The sequence below is a fragment of the Neophocaena asiaeorientalis genome, unplaced genomic scaffold, assembly GCF_003031525.2.
Source record: "Neophocaena asiaeorientalis asiaeorientalis breed wild unplaced genomic scaffold, Neophocaena_asiaeorientalis_V1.1 scaffold251, whole genome shotgun sequence".
NCBI lineage: Eukaryota > Metazoa > Chordata > Mammalia > Artiodactyla > Phocoenidae > Neophocaena > Neophocaena asiaeorientalis.
This window is the reverse complement of record NW_020173377.1, coordinates 136671-151431: the sequence shown is the minus strand read 5'-3', so window position 1 is coordinate 151431 and position 14761 is coordinate 136671. Positions and strand designations below refer to the sequence as shown.

The 14761-nt window shown below is 38.3% G+C and overlaps 1 protein-coding gene across 1 annotated transcript in view; it reads right to left on the bottom strand.

Moving 5' to 3' along the window:
• The window catches only part of DOCK3 (dedicator of cytokinesis 3), a 203857-nt gene that overhangs the window by 125636 nt on the left and 63460 nt on the right, over positions 1 to 14761 (bottom strand). Inside the window, exon 5 of the mRNA XM_024746488.1 lies at positions 3386 to 3467. Within this exon, the coding sequence (XP_024602256.1) occupies positions 3386 to 3467 (82 nt within the window). The remainder of the gene's footprint in view (positions 1 to 3385; positions 3468 to 14761) is intronic.

The following is a 14761-nucleotide window of genomic DNA, read 5'->3' as shown; positions in this document are numbered from 1 at the left end:
ATAATTATAAATCCCAATATACATACAGAATTCAAGCCAGTTACCAAAGATGATCAAACACTAACCAGATGGGCTGTACACAAAAGCATGGGATCTCTCCTTTGGTTCTGTTCAGGTGAATGAAAGGAAGAAGCCTAAAATGTAATTTATAGTATTTTCTAAATGGCTGGATAGGGGCTCTTTCTTACCATGTTATACATGATACCCAGAACATTCTGTGGCATTTATTTGAGGTCAGTAAAAATAAGATGACAATAATCAGTACCAGAAAATATTTTAAGTAAAATTATTATTTGTGAGTTCCACATAATTTCAGTGTCAAAATTCAGTGTAAAGGCTATCTTATTAGATATGAGCATGGTTAAACACAGTTACCATAGAGTTATGTCACAAGACCTGTGAAACCAAGGTGGGGAGAGAGGTGACTCACCCACCATTCATCTGGTGAGCAGGGTTTGAATTTAGATTTATTCACTGGACCTTACCCTCCAATCCTACATAACTAGGAAGCTGGTTCCCAACTACCTGGTGGGTAGAAAAGACAGTGACTCAGGGATCAGCATCTTGACTCAGTTACTAATATTTCACCTGAAACATGGAAAAGTCAATTCACTTTCCTGTGCCTGGACTACCCTTTTTCTGTAGAGATAATAGGATTTACAAATATAAAACACAGCCAATTTATTCATTCTTATGCTGTAGAAAAGGAGGCAGTATTTTAATAAATGATGTTATTGCACTAATAATTAAATTCATTCTTAATTCCAAGAAAGCACTACCTAAAATTCTATTTTGAAATATGAAAAAGTAAATGTAAAAAATATGATGCCAATTAATGCAGGGAAAACAACACAAGTTCATTCTCTGAGCTGATCACTCAACTATAATAGAAAATAAACATGTATTCATTTACTTATGTAACAAATCATTAGTATTTGCCAGGCACTGTGTGTGAGGCACTGGATATCTAGTAAGGAGCAAATACACAGACATGCTCTCTCATGCTCATACCACACAGCCAATGTTAACCATGAAAGTCATCAAAATCCTCACTGTATTAGACATTTACATAAATATGAAACACCTCCTTCTTGGATAAAATTCTTCTTGTACAGGAAGCTCTGAAATCTAACATAGTCAGAAAAAAACAGGATTTACCAAGAGCAAGATTGTGCATGGATAATGTGACTGTCTGTACTGTGGCTCTGAAGTCAGCTTGAGTAACCCTGCAAAACTGCTCCATTTGTATGGTTCCCTGTTCTTGATGCTAAGGTAAGCTAACATGCTGGCACTGACCACAGCTGTACCTGCATTTTCTTGCATTTACTCGAAAATTCTGTAACACGTATGCCAATCTGGAAAACTCCTTTGGCCCGCAGGAGGAACTCAAGTCTTAGATAGTCAGAAAATAGTTTCCACCAAAATTATCATTTCGTATAAACTTAAAGTAAAACATGAAAATCCTGGCTAGAACAATCTTGTTCAAAAATCTTCTAGGCTTTGAAAAAAATTCCTCAAATCATTTTTTTGGGGGATCTTTAAAAAAAGATCCAGGGCTGTACTGCAAAGGGAACTACAAAAGTGGGTATTTTTAGCAGCCTTGTGCCTTCTCATTGTGGCAGAACAAGAGCACGTCATAAGTGTTACGTGCATCTCTGATTTATAAAGCTGGGGCTACAGCCTAGGCCTCTGGGCCCCTATAGATAATTAAAATGCTGTTAAATGAAATTTTGATTTACTGTATAATTACATTCAAATATCATAATTAAGTTCATTTTTCAAGAGACAAGGACTGCACTCATCACATTCAAGGACAGCACACACGCATGCACACGCGCGCGCACGCACACACACACACACACACACACACCTCTGTTCCCACAGTGCCAAAGAACAAGGAATCGACAATTTCTTTTGCTGCTTTAACCAAACAATATCAGAGCACGAGGATCTATAAAAGACTCCTAAGGTCACTGAGACATTCTAGACAGATGGGTGTCTCATCTCATTCTAATCTTGTTTCAGGAAGGTGGCCCCAGAGAACCAGCTCAGTGTTCAGGTAGTCTCACTTCAGATGCTCTCCCCCAATATTCTAACCTACATCCCATTACCTTCAATTTGGATTCTTTCCCTTGTTCTCCTGTTGAAGAGAGAGCATTGATCTTTCCAGACTAAACCATCTCAATTCCCTTAGCCATCTTCCTGGATCTGCTTTTCCTGCTTTTTCTTCCTGTATTATCTCCTAAGCTTTGAATGCTGAGCTCAAAGATGTACGAAACTTCATGTTAGCTTAGCTAGATTTGTAAATCCTTCACACCTGAAGCAATTTCAATAAAAGTTAGTCCTGTAAAAGTGGCTTCTGATTCTGCAGTAACATCATTTGAGATTTCGATAAAGTTGTAGTAAATGAACAAAAAAGGTCAGGTAAACAAATCCAATTTTATCTTTCAGAGAAAGTCACATATCAGAGCCCTAGATAAATCCCATTTGTGTTTAAGAGGCACACCATAAGGTTTGAGACACCTGTCACCTATCAATCATGCACCACAAACGAGGGCAGTGGCACTGTGACACCATCATACCTCCCTGCACTCAACAGGTTTTGATGTATCTCAGTATCACTGAAGCACATCAAAGAATCCATGATAGTCAAAAGTGGTTTAAAATTGTGACACGGTCTTACTTTCTTCTTCAGCAAATAAATTAACTGAAATAAATAAAGCTGGGCAGTTAAGTTTTATAACTGGGTAAAAAAAAGATTTAGTAAATCAGAATCAGCTTGAAGAATACACAAGGCAATGTGGTATTGTGAGGCTTAGCACTTTTCAATAAGCAGGTTACCTAGCCTTCTCTGAGCCGATGAGTCCACGAGCTCAGAGACCACGAATAACAGCATGGTTATTCAGAAAAAACTTAAGTATGAATCATGGCACAAAAAGACTCTGTTCGGTATTTGAAAGAGGAGGACTATTTAGTTTGTCTCTCTTTATATAAACTCATTAAAAAACTGCAAAGCTGTAAATTTGGTGGGTGCCTTTAGAGAAACCATACTTACACTTCAGAGAAATTCCCAGTGGCCTTGAAGAAGAATTGTAAGAAAGACTTTCCTCAAATTTTATGTGTCTATTATATTAAATAGCTTCTAAAATGTACATCAGTAAAAGGTACTTGATTATATTTCTTTAATAAATTAAATTAAAAACTGAAGCTAATTTCAGTTTTCTTAAATATTTCATTAAAACCTGATAGACACATAAATCAAGTTCTATTCTCACCAGTGTGTGGGGAAATAAGAATAAATGCTTGTTTCCAGGGCAACAATATCCACATAGCAGGGCCCTAGTTAGAGTCAACAGCAGAGAAGGGAAATAGAATTTGCACATACTGTAAAAAGGGCACACATTCGTTCTATCTTCTCTGGGTTCCTTGGCCCACCATTCTTGTTCAGTCTCACCAGAAACCGCTCACTGAAATGTAGGAGAGAGAGACAGAGAAATGTAAGGGACTGCATGCTCGAGAACAAATAAAAAGGGCATTTATAGAGAAACCCTAAACACTTTCAGGACAGCCCATAGTGACAGGCAAGGCCAAAAGTACATGTCTAGTAGCAGGAGACTATCTTTCTTGCCAAGCAACATGCAATAGAGACTACAAACTGCTTCACAGGTGTTGCTGTTTACTTGCCAGTTGTGGCTCTTACCTCCCTAAAGCTGTGTGCTCCCTGAGGGCAGCAATGAGGATTATGTCTTGTATTTTTCCCAAATACCCTCAAAGCTCTGGGCATAACAGTAAGCCCATAAGAAGCACATACATTCTTTGATGTGAACACTCAGATCATCATAAAAATATTCATCACACTAGGTCCGAAAGAGTCTACATTACCCAGTTTACATCTTCCTATACAATATTTGAGAATCATTTTAGAGCCAATAAAAAATGTTACAGGGACTTACAAAAGTTTGGGTGAAAAGTAAAAAAGAAATAATGTACTGTAATTAAAGCTGTAATCAGAATTTAATAGGGCCATTAAGATATTTTATTCATCAAACAATATAGGTTAATTCTTGAAGGAAATTATTGGACTGAAAAATTTTAGAAACAGTGTTTGCAACATTCTCGAGAAATGTCTCCTTTCTCTCTTATCTCCTTCCTGCCCCTGCCTAGGATCTCATTCCCATCTCCTCATCCCAAGGTTCTCTACCAATTGTAACAGGAAAACTGAGCCATGGCAAAGACAAAGTATGTGATTCTAAAAGTAATTTGCTTCTCCTGTGCCCAGAGTCATGTACTCATTACATATATTAGGTATCAGTAAAAAGGCCAATACTAAAATATTGTACTAGAATTATAAGATATGTTATAATATCAGCTGCACAGGTTGCTTAGTTTGTTCACATATTCATTTGTTCATTTAGTCAACAAATAGTTACTAAGTTGTCTGTGCTAAACATAGGAACACAAATGTGAACACAATATATATAGGGCACTTTTCTTCCTAGAGCTCATGGTCCTTCCTAGAGCTTAACTTCCTAGGCAGTTAAATGTGCAGAAATGAAGCTCAGAAAAGATCTGGCTTTTATAAATCTGGCAAATATAAATTTGAGATGCTTCAGCCAGCAGATTAGATGGGAATAAGCAGGGAATATACACAGAACAAGAAGAAAAAGGGGCTTTGGTCAGAATCCTGAGGGACATTGATAATTAAGAAACAGGTAAAAGAAGAAGAACTAGCCAAGTAGACATGTAGGGACAAATAGAAAAACAGAAGAAAAATAAGAATGGTGGGATGCTATGTTAGTTAAGGGAAAAAAGTGTCTGAAAGAGGAGGGAGGGGTCAAGGAGGCCCAAGGGCACTGAGAATCACATGAGACAACAATACAACAGTGTCCACCGGATGTTAAAACAGATATCATTGGTGATTCTGGCAAGAACCATTTTTGTGGAATGATAGTGAAAGAGATTAGTGTGAGGAGTAAGAAATAAGGAAGCAGAAACAGTGAGTCTAGACCACTCTTTGAAGAGGTGAAGATGTGGAAGTGATGAACTTTTAGTTAAATGGGCATGTTGAGTTGAGGGAGGTCTTTGTTTAAAGATGGGATAACCCACATATATTCAATTAATTTTCAATAAAAGTATCAAAATTCAGTAAGGGAGCACAGCAGTTTCAACAAATGGTGAACAATCCATATAAAAAATTAAACCTTGATCTTGCCTATAAGAAATGAACTTGGGGCTTCCCTGGTGGCGCAGTGGTTGAGAGTCCTCCTGCCGATGCAGGGGACACGGGTTCGTGCCCTGGTCCGGGAAGATCCCACATGCTGCGGAGCGGCTGGGCCCGTGAGCCTGCGCGTCCGGAGCCTGTGCTCCGCAATGGGAGAGGCCACAACAGTGAGAGGCCCGCATTTCGTAAAAAAAAAAAAAAAAAAAAAAGAAATGAACTTGAATTTATCATAGACCTAAATATAAGAGCTAAAACTGTAAGAATACACACAAGAAAAATGAGACAAGTACCTTCGTGTATCTTGTTCACATTTGTTTTTCCATATTTAGCACACAGTAGAAAAATCTTTGTGATCTCAGATTATTAAGCATATAACATGAATCACAAAATGATAAATTGGACTTTATAAAATTAAAACCATCTTCTCTTCAAAAGACACTGATAAGCAAATGAAAAGACAAGCTATAGAGTGGAAGAAAATATTTACACTGACCTAAGAAAGGACTGTATTGACAACATATAAAGTAAGCTCAGACGTAATAATAAATAACAACTCAAAAAATGGACCAAAAAATCTGAACAGACTCTTCACCAAAGAATATACAGGGATGGAAAATAACCTCAAGAAAACATTATTAGTAACTAGAGAAACGTAAATTAAAAGCACAGTGAGATACCACTACACAAGTACTAGAATGGCTAAAATTAAAGACTGAATATACCAAGGATTGGCAAGAATGTAGAGCAACTAGAACTCTAATAATCTGTTGAGGAGAATGTGAAATGGTACAGCCACTTTGGAAAACAGCCTGACAGTTTCTTTTAAAGTCAAACATGCACTTACTATATGACACAACAATTTTACTCCTAGGTATTGACTCAGAAGAAATGAAAACATATGTCCACACAAAGACCTGATTGTGAATGTTCATTGCAGCTTTATTCATAATCGCTAGAAACTGTAAAGAACTCAAATGTTCATCAGGAGATGAACAGACAGATATACCATTGTATGGTATACCCATACAATGGAATATTACTTCACAATAAAAAAAGCAAACTACTAAGATTTATAACAATATGGATGAATCTCAAAGGCATTACGCTAAGTGAAAGAAGTCAATCACAAAAGACAATATACTATATGTCTCCATTTATAGTACATTCTAGAAACGTAAAATTATAGGAACAGAAATCACATCAGAAGTTGCCAAGACTGAGGAAGGAGGGTATGGGTTTGACTGCAAAGGTACATAAGGGAATTTTCTGGGGTGATGAAATGTCTGTTTCTTGACTATGGTAGTGGTTTAACAACTATAAGTTTGTGAAAACTCATCAAACTATGCATTAAAAAGGGTGAATTTTGGGCTTCCCTGGTGGCGCAGTGGTTTAGAGTCTGCCTGCCGATGCAGGGGACACGGGTTCGTGCCCCAGTCCAGGAAGATCCCACATGCTGCGGAGCGGCTGGGCCCGTGAGCCATGGCCACTGAGCCTGCGCGTCCGGAGCCTGCGCTCCGCCACGGGAGAGGCCGCAACAGTGAGAGGCCCACGTACCAAAAACAAAACAAAACAAAACAAAACAAAAGGGTGAATTTTACTATATGTAAATTGCAGTTCAATAAACCTGACTTCAGAAAAAGATGGGACACACCTAAGAACATTTACATCTAATGGGAAAATGATGTTAGCAGAAGGGGAGAGATTGATGACAGTGGAGAAAAAATAATGGGTAAAGGAAAAAAAGGTTCCCACCTACTCAGGGAATTGTGAGAATCCAGGAGAGTTAAGAAGAAAACAACAGGTGTGAATACAAAAAAATCTGTAGTTTTAGTAATGGAGAGTTGAAGGTTAACAGAGAAACAGGAAATAAGAACATACGGGTAAAGTTTAGAAAAAAAAGACATCCAAAAACATCAGGAAAAATTCTCAAGACCATCTGAAAGAAACTGTAACTAGGAAAAGTAAAAATGACGGTTGTCACATGGACAAGTGGAAAGTGGAAAAAAGGACATTCAGTTGAGTCAATTTTCTCTCGAAAGTATAATCTTGAAACTTTAAAAATCTCTCCATCTCTTTCACTACTTACCACTAGACTAGGCTACTACTGGACTGTAGCTGGGATGATTATAACAACTTCCCAGCTGATCTATTTCCCTTTTTGCCTCTCTATAATTCATTCTTCGGAGGGACTGATCCTTTTAAAATGTGAATCAGATTACACTACCTCCCATATTAAAACCTTTTTCATATGGTCAAAGTGATTTTTTATACAAAGGTATCAAGACAATTCAATGAAGGAAAGAATAATATTTTTAACAAATGATGCTGGGACAACTGGAAATCCACATGCAAAAGAATGAAGTTGAATCTCTATTTCACACCATACGTAAAAATTAACTAAAAATGGATTATAGATGTAAATGTATGAGTGAAAACTATATAACTCTTTAAAGAAAACATAAGCATAAATCTTCATGACCTTGGATAAAGCAATGGTTTCTTAGATAGGACTAGAATACTAAAAGCACAAGCAATGAAAGGAAAAAATAGGTAAGTTGGACTTCATCAAAATTAGAAACTTTTGTGCTTCAAAGGACATCATCAAGAAAGGGAAAGGGGGCTTCCCTGGTGGCGCAGTGGTTGAGAGTCCTCCTGCCGATGCAGGGGACACGGGTTCGTGCCCCGGTCCGGGAAGATCCCACATGCCGCGGAGCGGCTGGGCCCGTGAGCCATGGCCGCTGAGCCTGCACGTCCGGAGCCTGTGCTCCGTGACGGGAGAGGCCACAACAGTGAGAGGCCCACGTACCGCAAAAAAAAAAAAAAGAAAGAAAGAAAGGGGAAGGTAATCCACTGAATGGAAGAAAATATGTTCAAATAATATATCTGATAAGGGACTTGTAGCTAAAATTTATAAAGAATTCTTACAACTCAATAATAAAATAACGAACAGACATTTTTACATCGAAGATAAACAAGTGGCCAATAAGGATATGCAAAGGTGTTCAACATCATTAGCCATTAGGGAAATGCAAATCAAAACCACAATGGGGGCACTACTTCACTTCCACTAGAATGACTTTCATCAAAAAGACAGATAATAACAAGTGTAGACAAGGAGGTGGAGAAATTGGAACCACCATACAGTGTTGGTGGGAATGTAAAATGGTACAGCCACTTTGGAAAACAGTCTGGTGGTTCCTCAAAAGGTTAAACATAGTTTAACATATGACCCACCAATTCTATCCTTAAGTATATATCCAAGAGAAATGAAAACATATGGCCACCCAAAAAAGTACATGAACATTCATAGCAGCATTTTTCATAATAGCCAAAAGATGAAAACCACCAAAATATCCAACAACAAATGAATGGATAAATAAAATATGGTAGGTATATCGATTCAAAGGGTTATTATTTAGCCATAAAAGGAATGATGTATTGATATACACTACAATGTAGATGAACTTCAAAAACATCATGCTGAGTGATAGAAGCCAGACATAAAAGGCCACATATTGTATGACCCCATTTCTATGAAATGTCCAGAATAGGCAAATATATAGGAACAGAAAATAGATTAGTGGTTGCCTAGGGCTGGGGATTTGGCAGAAAATGAGGTGACTTGTAAAGGGTATGGAATTTCTCTTGGGGGTGATGAAAATGTTTTAAAATTGACTGTGGTAAAGTTTGCACAACTCCAATATACTTAAAGCCACTGAATTGTACCCTTTGAATGGGTGAATTCTATAGTGTGTGAATTGTATCTAATAAAGTTGTTGCAAAATCAAACAACAGCAAACTTTTTCATGGCTTACTCTTGCTCTCAGATAAAATAAAAATACCATATGCTAACACATATATATGGAATCTAAGAACAAAAAAAAAATGGTTATGAAGAACCTAGGGGCAAGACGGGAATGAAGACGCAGACCTACTACAGAATGGACTTGAGGACATGGGGAGGGAGAAGGGTAATAAGCTGGGAAAAATTGAGAGAGTGGCATGGACATATATACACTATTAAATGTAAAATCGATAGCTAGTGGGAAGCAGCCTCATAGCACAGGGAGATCAGCTCAGTGCTTTGTGACCACCTAGAGGGTTGGGATAGGTAGGGTGGGAGGGAGGGAGACGCAAGAGGGAAGAGATATATGTATACGTATAGCTGATTCACTTTGTTATAAAGCAGAAACTAACACACCATTGTAAAGCAATTATACTCCAATAAAGATGTTAAAAAAAAATCAGATCTCTAAGGTCTCCAAGGCCTTGTGTGGAACATTCAGTGTATCTTTAGAGCCCCATCTCACAAGAGCCTTTCTTGCTTGCTATTCTCTATATACACTGTTCTCTTAGATACAAGTTTCTTGAACAAGCCAAGCTCCTTCTTGCCTTAGGACCTTTGCACATGCTGTTACCTCTGCCTGGAATACCGTTCTTTCAGCCCAAGTGGCTCGTTCAAATGCCAATTTCCCAGGGAAGCCAACTACAATGATATTAGCAAGAGCAATACCCCTCCCCTCCCATACCCTCTCTCTCCTTCTCAGCACTTGGCACAAACTAATTATTTTCTTTCTTTATTATCTTTCTCTTACATGAGAGAATAAGCTCCCTAATAATAAGGACGTTTGTTTACTGCTGTATCTCTAGTACTTCCAAGAGGCTAACCTACAACAGGTGCTCAATACATGTTGAATGAAAGAAGGTGGAAGTTCCCTGAAGAATTGCTGTGTGGTGTGTGGAAGCCTGCTGACAAAGGTCACCATAAACTGGATGGGTAGCATCACCATCATACTACGCAGAAACATTGATGAGCCAACAGTGAGCAAACAAGATGGTCAGGACAAACCAGCCTCCTAACTTGGTGGATAAAGACTGAGAAACATCAAGCATGTTGTGGCAGTCAGAGTCTCCCAGCTACTCACTAAAATCCATGTTCTCTGTTTCTTCTTGGGCAGGCAGACTATACTTCTCAGCCTCCCCTATAGTTGGATGTGGCCATATAATGAGCTCTAGACACTGAATGCAGATAGAAGTGATGTATACCACTTCTCAGCTTAGCCCTAAACACTGGTTACATGTTTGTCTTCATGCTCTTTCCCCTTTCAGATGCCTAGAGTGGAGATGACCCCCCAAGGCAACGTTGGGGCCATGTACTGGCGTTGACAGAGTATTATTCTGAGTCCCTGAGTGATTGTACGGATGAGTCCCACCCTAGTTACTGCAAATTCACCCACCTGGTATTAGTATTCAAGCAAGAAATACATTTCTATTGTGTTTGAGCTGTTATGCATTTTTCTGTCTAACTGTTACAGAAGTTGATCTATCTTAATACATATAAATGCATATAATAACCACTCAAATTAGTTGTTAATTTGATAGATGAAAATAAAAACAATTTTAAGAAGTTTATGCCTTTTCAAGAGAATTTATTATTATTTCTGTTCTCTTCTTTGGAAGGAAGACATACAACTGCTCTCACCCTCACATTACCTCTCTCAGTGAATCTCTCAAGCACAGACATCTACCAAGCAGGCTGCCATTTGGAGCTTCTCGTTACCAAACTAGAGAAAGGGGTGCTATTCGGAGGGGCTACACCAAGTTCTGATCCAAAGAAAAAAGGGTAGATAAAACAAATTCCAGGGTAGACAGTATTGCTGGCTCTATGAGAACCCAAGAACTTCTCTTTCTCCTCAGCAGTAAAAGGAGGCCCCTAAGGTGGTTCTCCCAGTGCCCAGCTGAGCTTCACATTTCCTAGAGCCTTTCACACTCCCGATATCACCTGGCTTTCTTCACAGTTTGTGAGACTGAAAATAACTGGGTTTTTTTTGTCTGTTTGTTTGTTTCATTTCAAAGGGCTCTAGGTACAAATTGAATTACTTCCTGTTTTGCTGGCTTCACCAATGGGTATGAAATAAATGCTGCTTTCTGTTAACATTCAAACTATCTGAAGGCAAATATCTACCCAATGTTTCCTAATTTGGCAACAGCTGTTCTGCAAAAGAAGTGGTCAATATTGCTGGGAAATATTGCATTAAACACAGAGAGGTTTCTACCCTCTAGGACTTCTCAGAGGCTTAAAATGTTGTTATGTGTTTAAGTACCAATGGGACAGGTGACTTTTGACTCCACAACCTGCCTTTGCATAAGGCGATGGAATCTGTACAAATACAATTTGATAAATGCTGAGTGAATCTATTTGCTAACTAGAGGCATGACTCCTTTTCATATATCCCAAAAGTGTGAAAGGAACTGTGGCCAAAGAAAAAAATTTATTTATGAGATTTTACAAACATCCACACCTCTATATGAGAGCAACGGGTCAGTTTTTCTCCTAAAACTCTGGGTAAGAAAACTCTAATTATTTCAAGAGAAAAAAGAGATGGTTAAATTCTTATTCTTCAATAAGCAACGTTATGAGAGAACTGCTCTACATTTACTTGTCTTTATGACGAGCTATGCATGAACAGTATATGAAGTTACATTAATTTCATATTATTGAGCAAGTTCTTACAAATGAAATCCATAATTTGAATCTGTGACAAGTCTAATAGAGTCTTAATTTTAAGATCACTTGCTTTTATGAGAGTTCTAATTCCTGGGTGGTACTGCATTCCATACACTTCTCCACTGATGGTAATTCATGCATGCCTACAGCAAATGTTTGGTGACCAACAATGAGGTGCTAGTCTATGCCAGGCACTGAGGCAAAGACAAAGTCTTTAACCCTTAGGGAGGTTATTTCCTGAAGACTCTGGTTTGGAAATATAAGCACACGCCTCACATAAATGCAGAGGAATTCTCCGATCTCTTTCAATTTAATCTTCATGTTTCTAATTTGGGCCTCTGTGGAGATGCATGCCAACTACTTAGCATCTCTCTCATGATCACCCTCAGGTGCTTGAAAATAGCAAGTAGCCCCAAGGCCATACTACACTGTACAACCCAACAGATTAGGAAATCTCTATTATAATTTCCTCACAGATGCATTTTCCAATTTAGATCCTTGGCTTTATTTCCCAAGTTCTTCAAGTTTTCCCACTTCATTCTAAATCACAGAGAGTAGAAATGCATAAAGGGGTTTCATTAAGGCAAATCAGTGCTGTGGTTTTCAAATTTATTTTTAGTATCCACTTTCCCCTTTTTTACAAGACCTTACACTATTCACCAACACATGAAAAATTGAAAAATATAGCTACTTTGTGCAAACAAAGGAGAGAAACGGAAATTTCTCCATGCAGCCTCAGGAGCAGTGGATTAAATTACCACAATTAACTTGATGTACCCTACATCTGTGGAATATCTGACTAGAAAATGATTCATCCCAAAATTGAGGCAGTAGACTTTGGAAGCAACTGTAGACTTGGGGTTTACTGTCTGTGACTGATTTGTTTCTGAGTTTTATGTGTATCTTAGTATAGTTTTTAGCGCTTGTTATCACTGGTGGATTTGTGTTTATTGGTATGGTTGCACTCTTTAAAAAATTCTTTTTAATTTTAATAATTTTATTTATTTATTTACTTATTTTTCTTTCTTTTTTCTCCCTTTTCTTCTGAGCCATGTGGCTGACAGGGTCTTGGTGCTCCAGCCTGGTGTCAGGCCTGAGGTAGGAGAGACAAGTTCAGGACACTGGACCACCAGAGACCTCCTGGCCCCATGTAATATCAATTGGTGAGAGCTCTCCCACAGATCTCTGTCTCAACGCTAAGACACAGCTCAACCCAATGGTCAGCAAGCTCCAGTGCTGGATGCCCCATGCCAAACAACTAGCAAGACAGGAACACAACCCCACCCATTAGCAGAGAGGCTGCCTAAAATCATACTAAGCTCACAGACATCACAAAACGCACCACCGGATGTGGCCCTGCCCAGTAGAAACACAAGATCCAGCCCCACCCCCCAGAACAGAGGCACCAGTCCCCTCCACCAGGAAGCCTACACAAGCCACTGAACCAACCTCACCCACTGGAGGCAGACACCAGAAACAACGGGAACTACAAATCTGCAGCCTGTGAAAAGGAGGCCCCTAACACAGTAAGTTAAACAAAATGAGAAGACAGAGAAATATGCAGCACATGAAGGAGCAAGGTAAAAACCCACCAGACTAAACAAACAAAGAGGAAACAGGCAGCCTTCCTGAAAAAGAATTGAGAATAATGATAGTAAAGATGATCCAAAATCTTGGAAATAAAATGGAGAAAATACAAGAAACTTTTAACAAGGACCAAGAAGAACTAAAGAGCAAACAAACAATGATGAACAACACAATAAATGAAATTAAAAATTCTCTAGAAGGAATCAGTAGCAGAATGACTGAGGCAGAGGTATGGATAAGTGACCTAGAACCTAAAATAGTGGAAGTAACTACCACAGAGCAGAATAAAGAAAAAAGAATGAAAAGAATTGAGGACAGTCTCAGAGACCTCTGGGACAACATTAAACGCACCAATTATAGGGGTCCCAGAAGAAGAGACAAAGAAAGGGCCTGATAAAATATTGAAGAGATTATAGTTGAAAACATCCCTAACACGGGAAAAGAAATAGTCAATCAACTCCAGGAAGCGCAGAGAGCCCCATATAGGATAAATCCAAGGAGAAACACGCCAAGACACATATTAATCAAACTAACAAAAATTAAATACAAAGAAAAAATATTAAAAGCAGCAAGGGAAAAGCAATAAATAATATACAAAGGAATCCCCATAAAGTTAACAGCTGATCTTTCAGCAGAAACTCTGCAAGTCAGAAGGGAGTAGCAGGACATATTTAAAGTGATGAAAGGGAAAAACCTACAACCAAGATTACTCTACACAGCAAGGATCTCATTCAGATTTGATGGAGAAATTAAAACCTTTACAGACAAGCAAAAACTAAGAGAATTCAGCACTACCAAATCAACTCTACAACAAATGCTAAAGGAACTTCTCTAGGCAGGAAACACAAGAAAAGGAAAAGACCTACAAAAACAAACCCAAAACAATTAAGAAAATAGTAAAAGGAACATACATATTGATATTTACCTTAAATGTAAATGGCTTAAATGCTCCAACCAAAAGACACAGACTGGCTGAATGGATACAAAAACAAGACCCGTATATATGCTGTCTACAAGAGACCCACTTCAGACCTAGGGACACATACAGACTGAAAGTGAGGGGATGGAAAAAGACAGTCCATGCAAATGGAAATCAAAAGAAAGCTGGAGTAGCAATTCTCATATCAGACAAAATAGACTTCAAAATAAAGACTATTATAAGAGACAAAGAAGGACACTACATAATGATTAACGGATCAATCCAAGAAAGATATAACAATTGTAAATCTTTATGCACCCAACATAGGAGCACCTCAATACATAAGGCAAATGCTAACAGCCATAAAAGGGGAAATCGACAGTAACAAAATAGTAGGGGACTTTAACACCCCACTTTCACCAATGGACAGATCATCCAAAATGAAGATAAATAAGGAAATACAAGTTCTAAATGACACATTAAACAAGATGGACTTAATTAATAGATATAGGACATTCCAACCAAA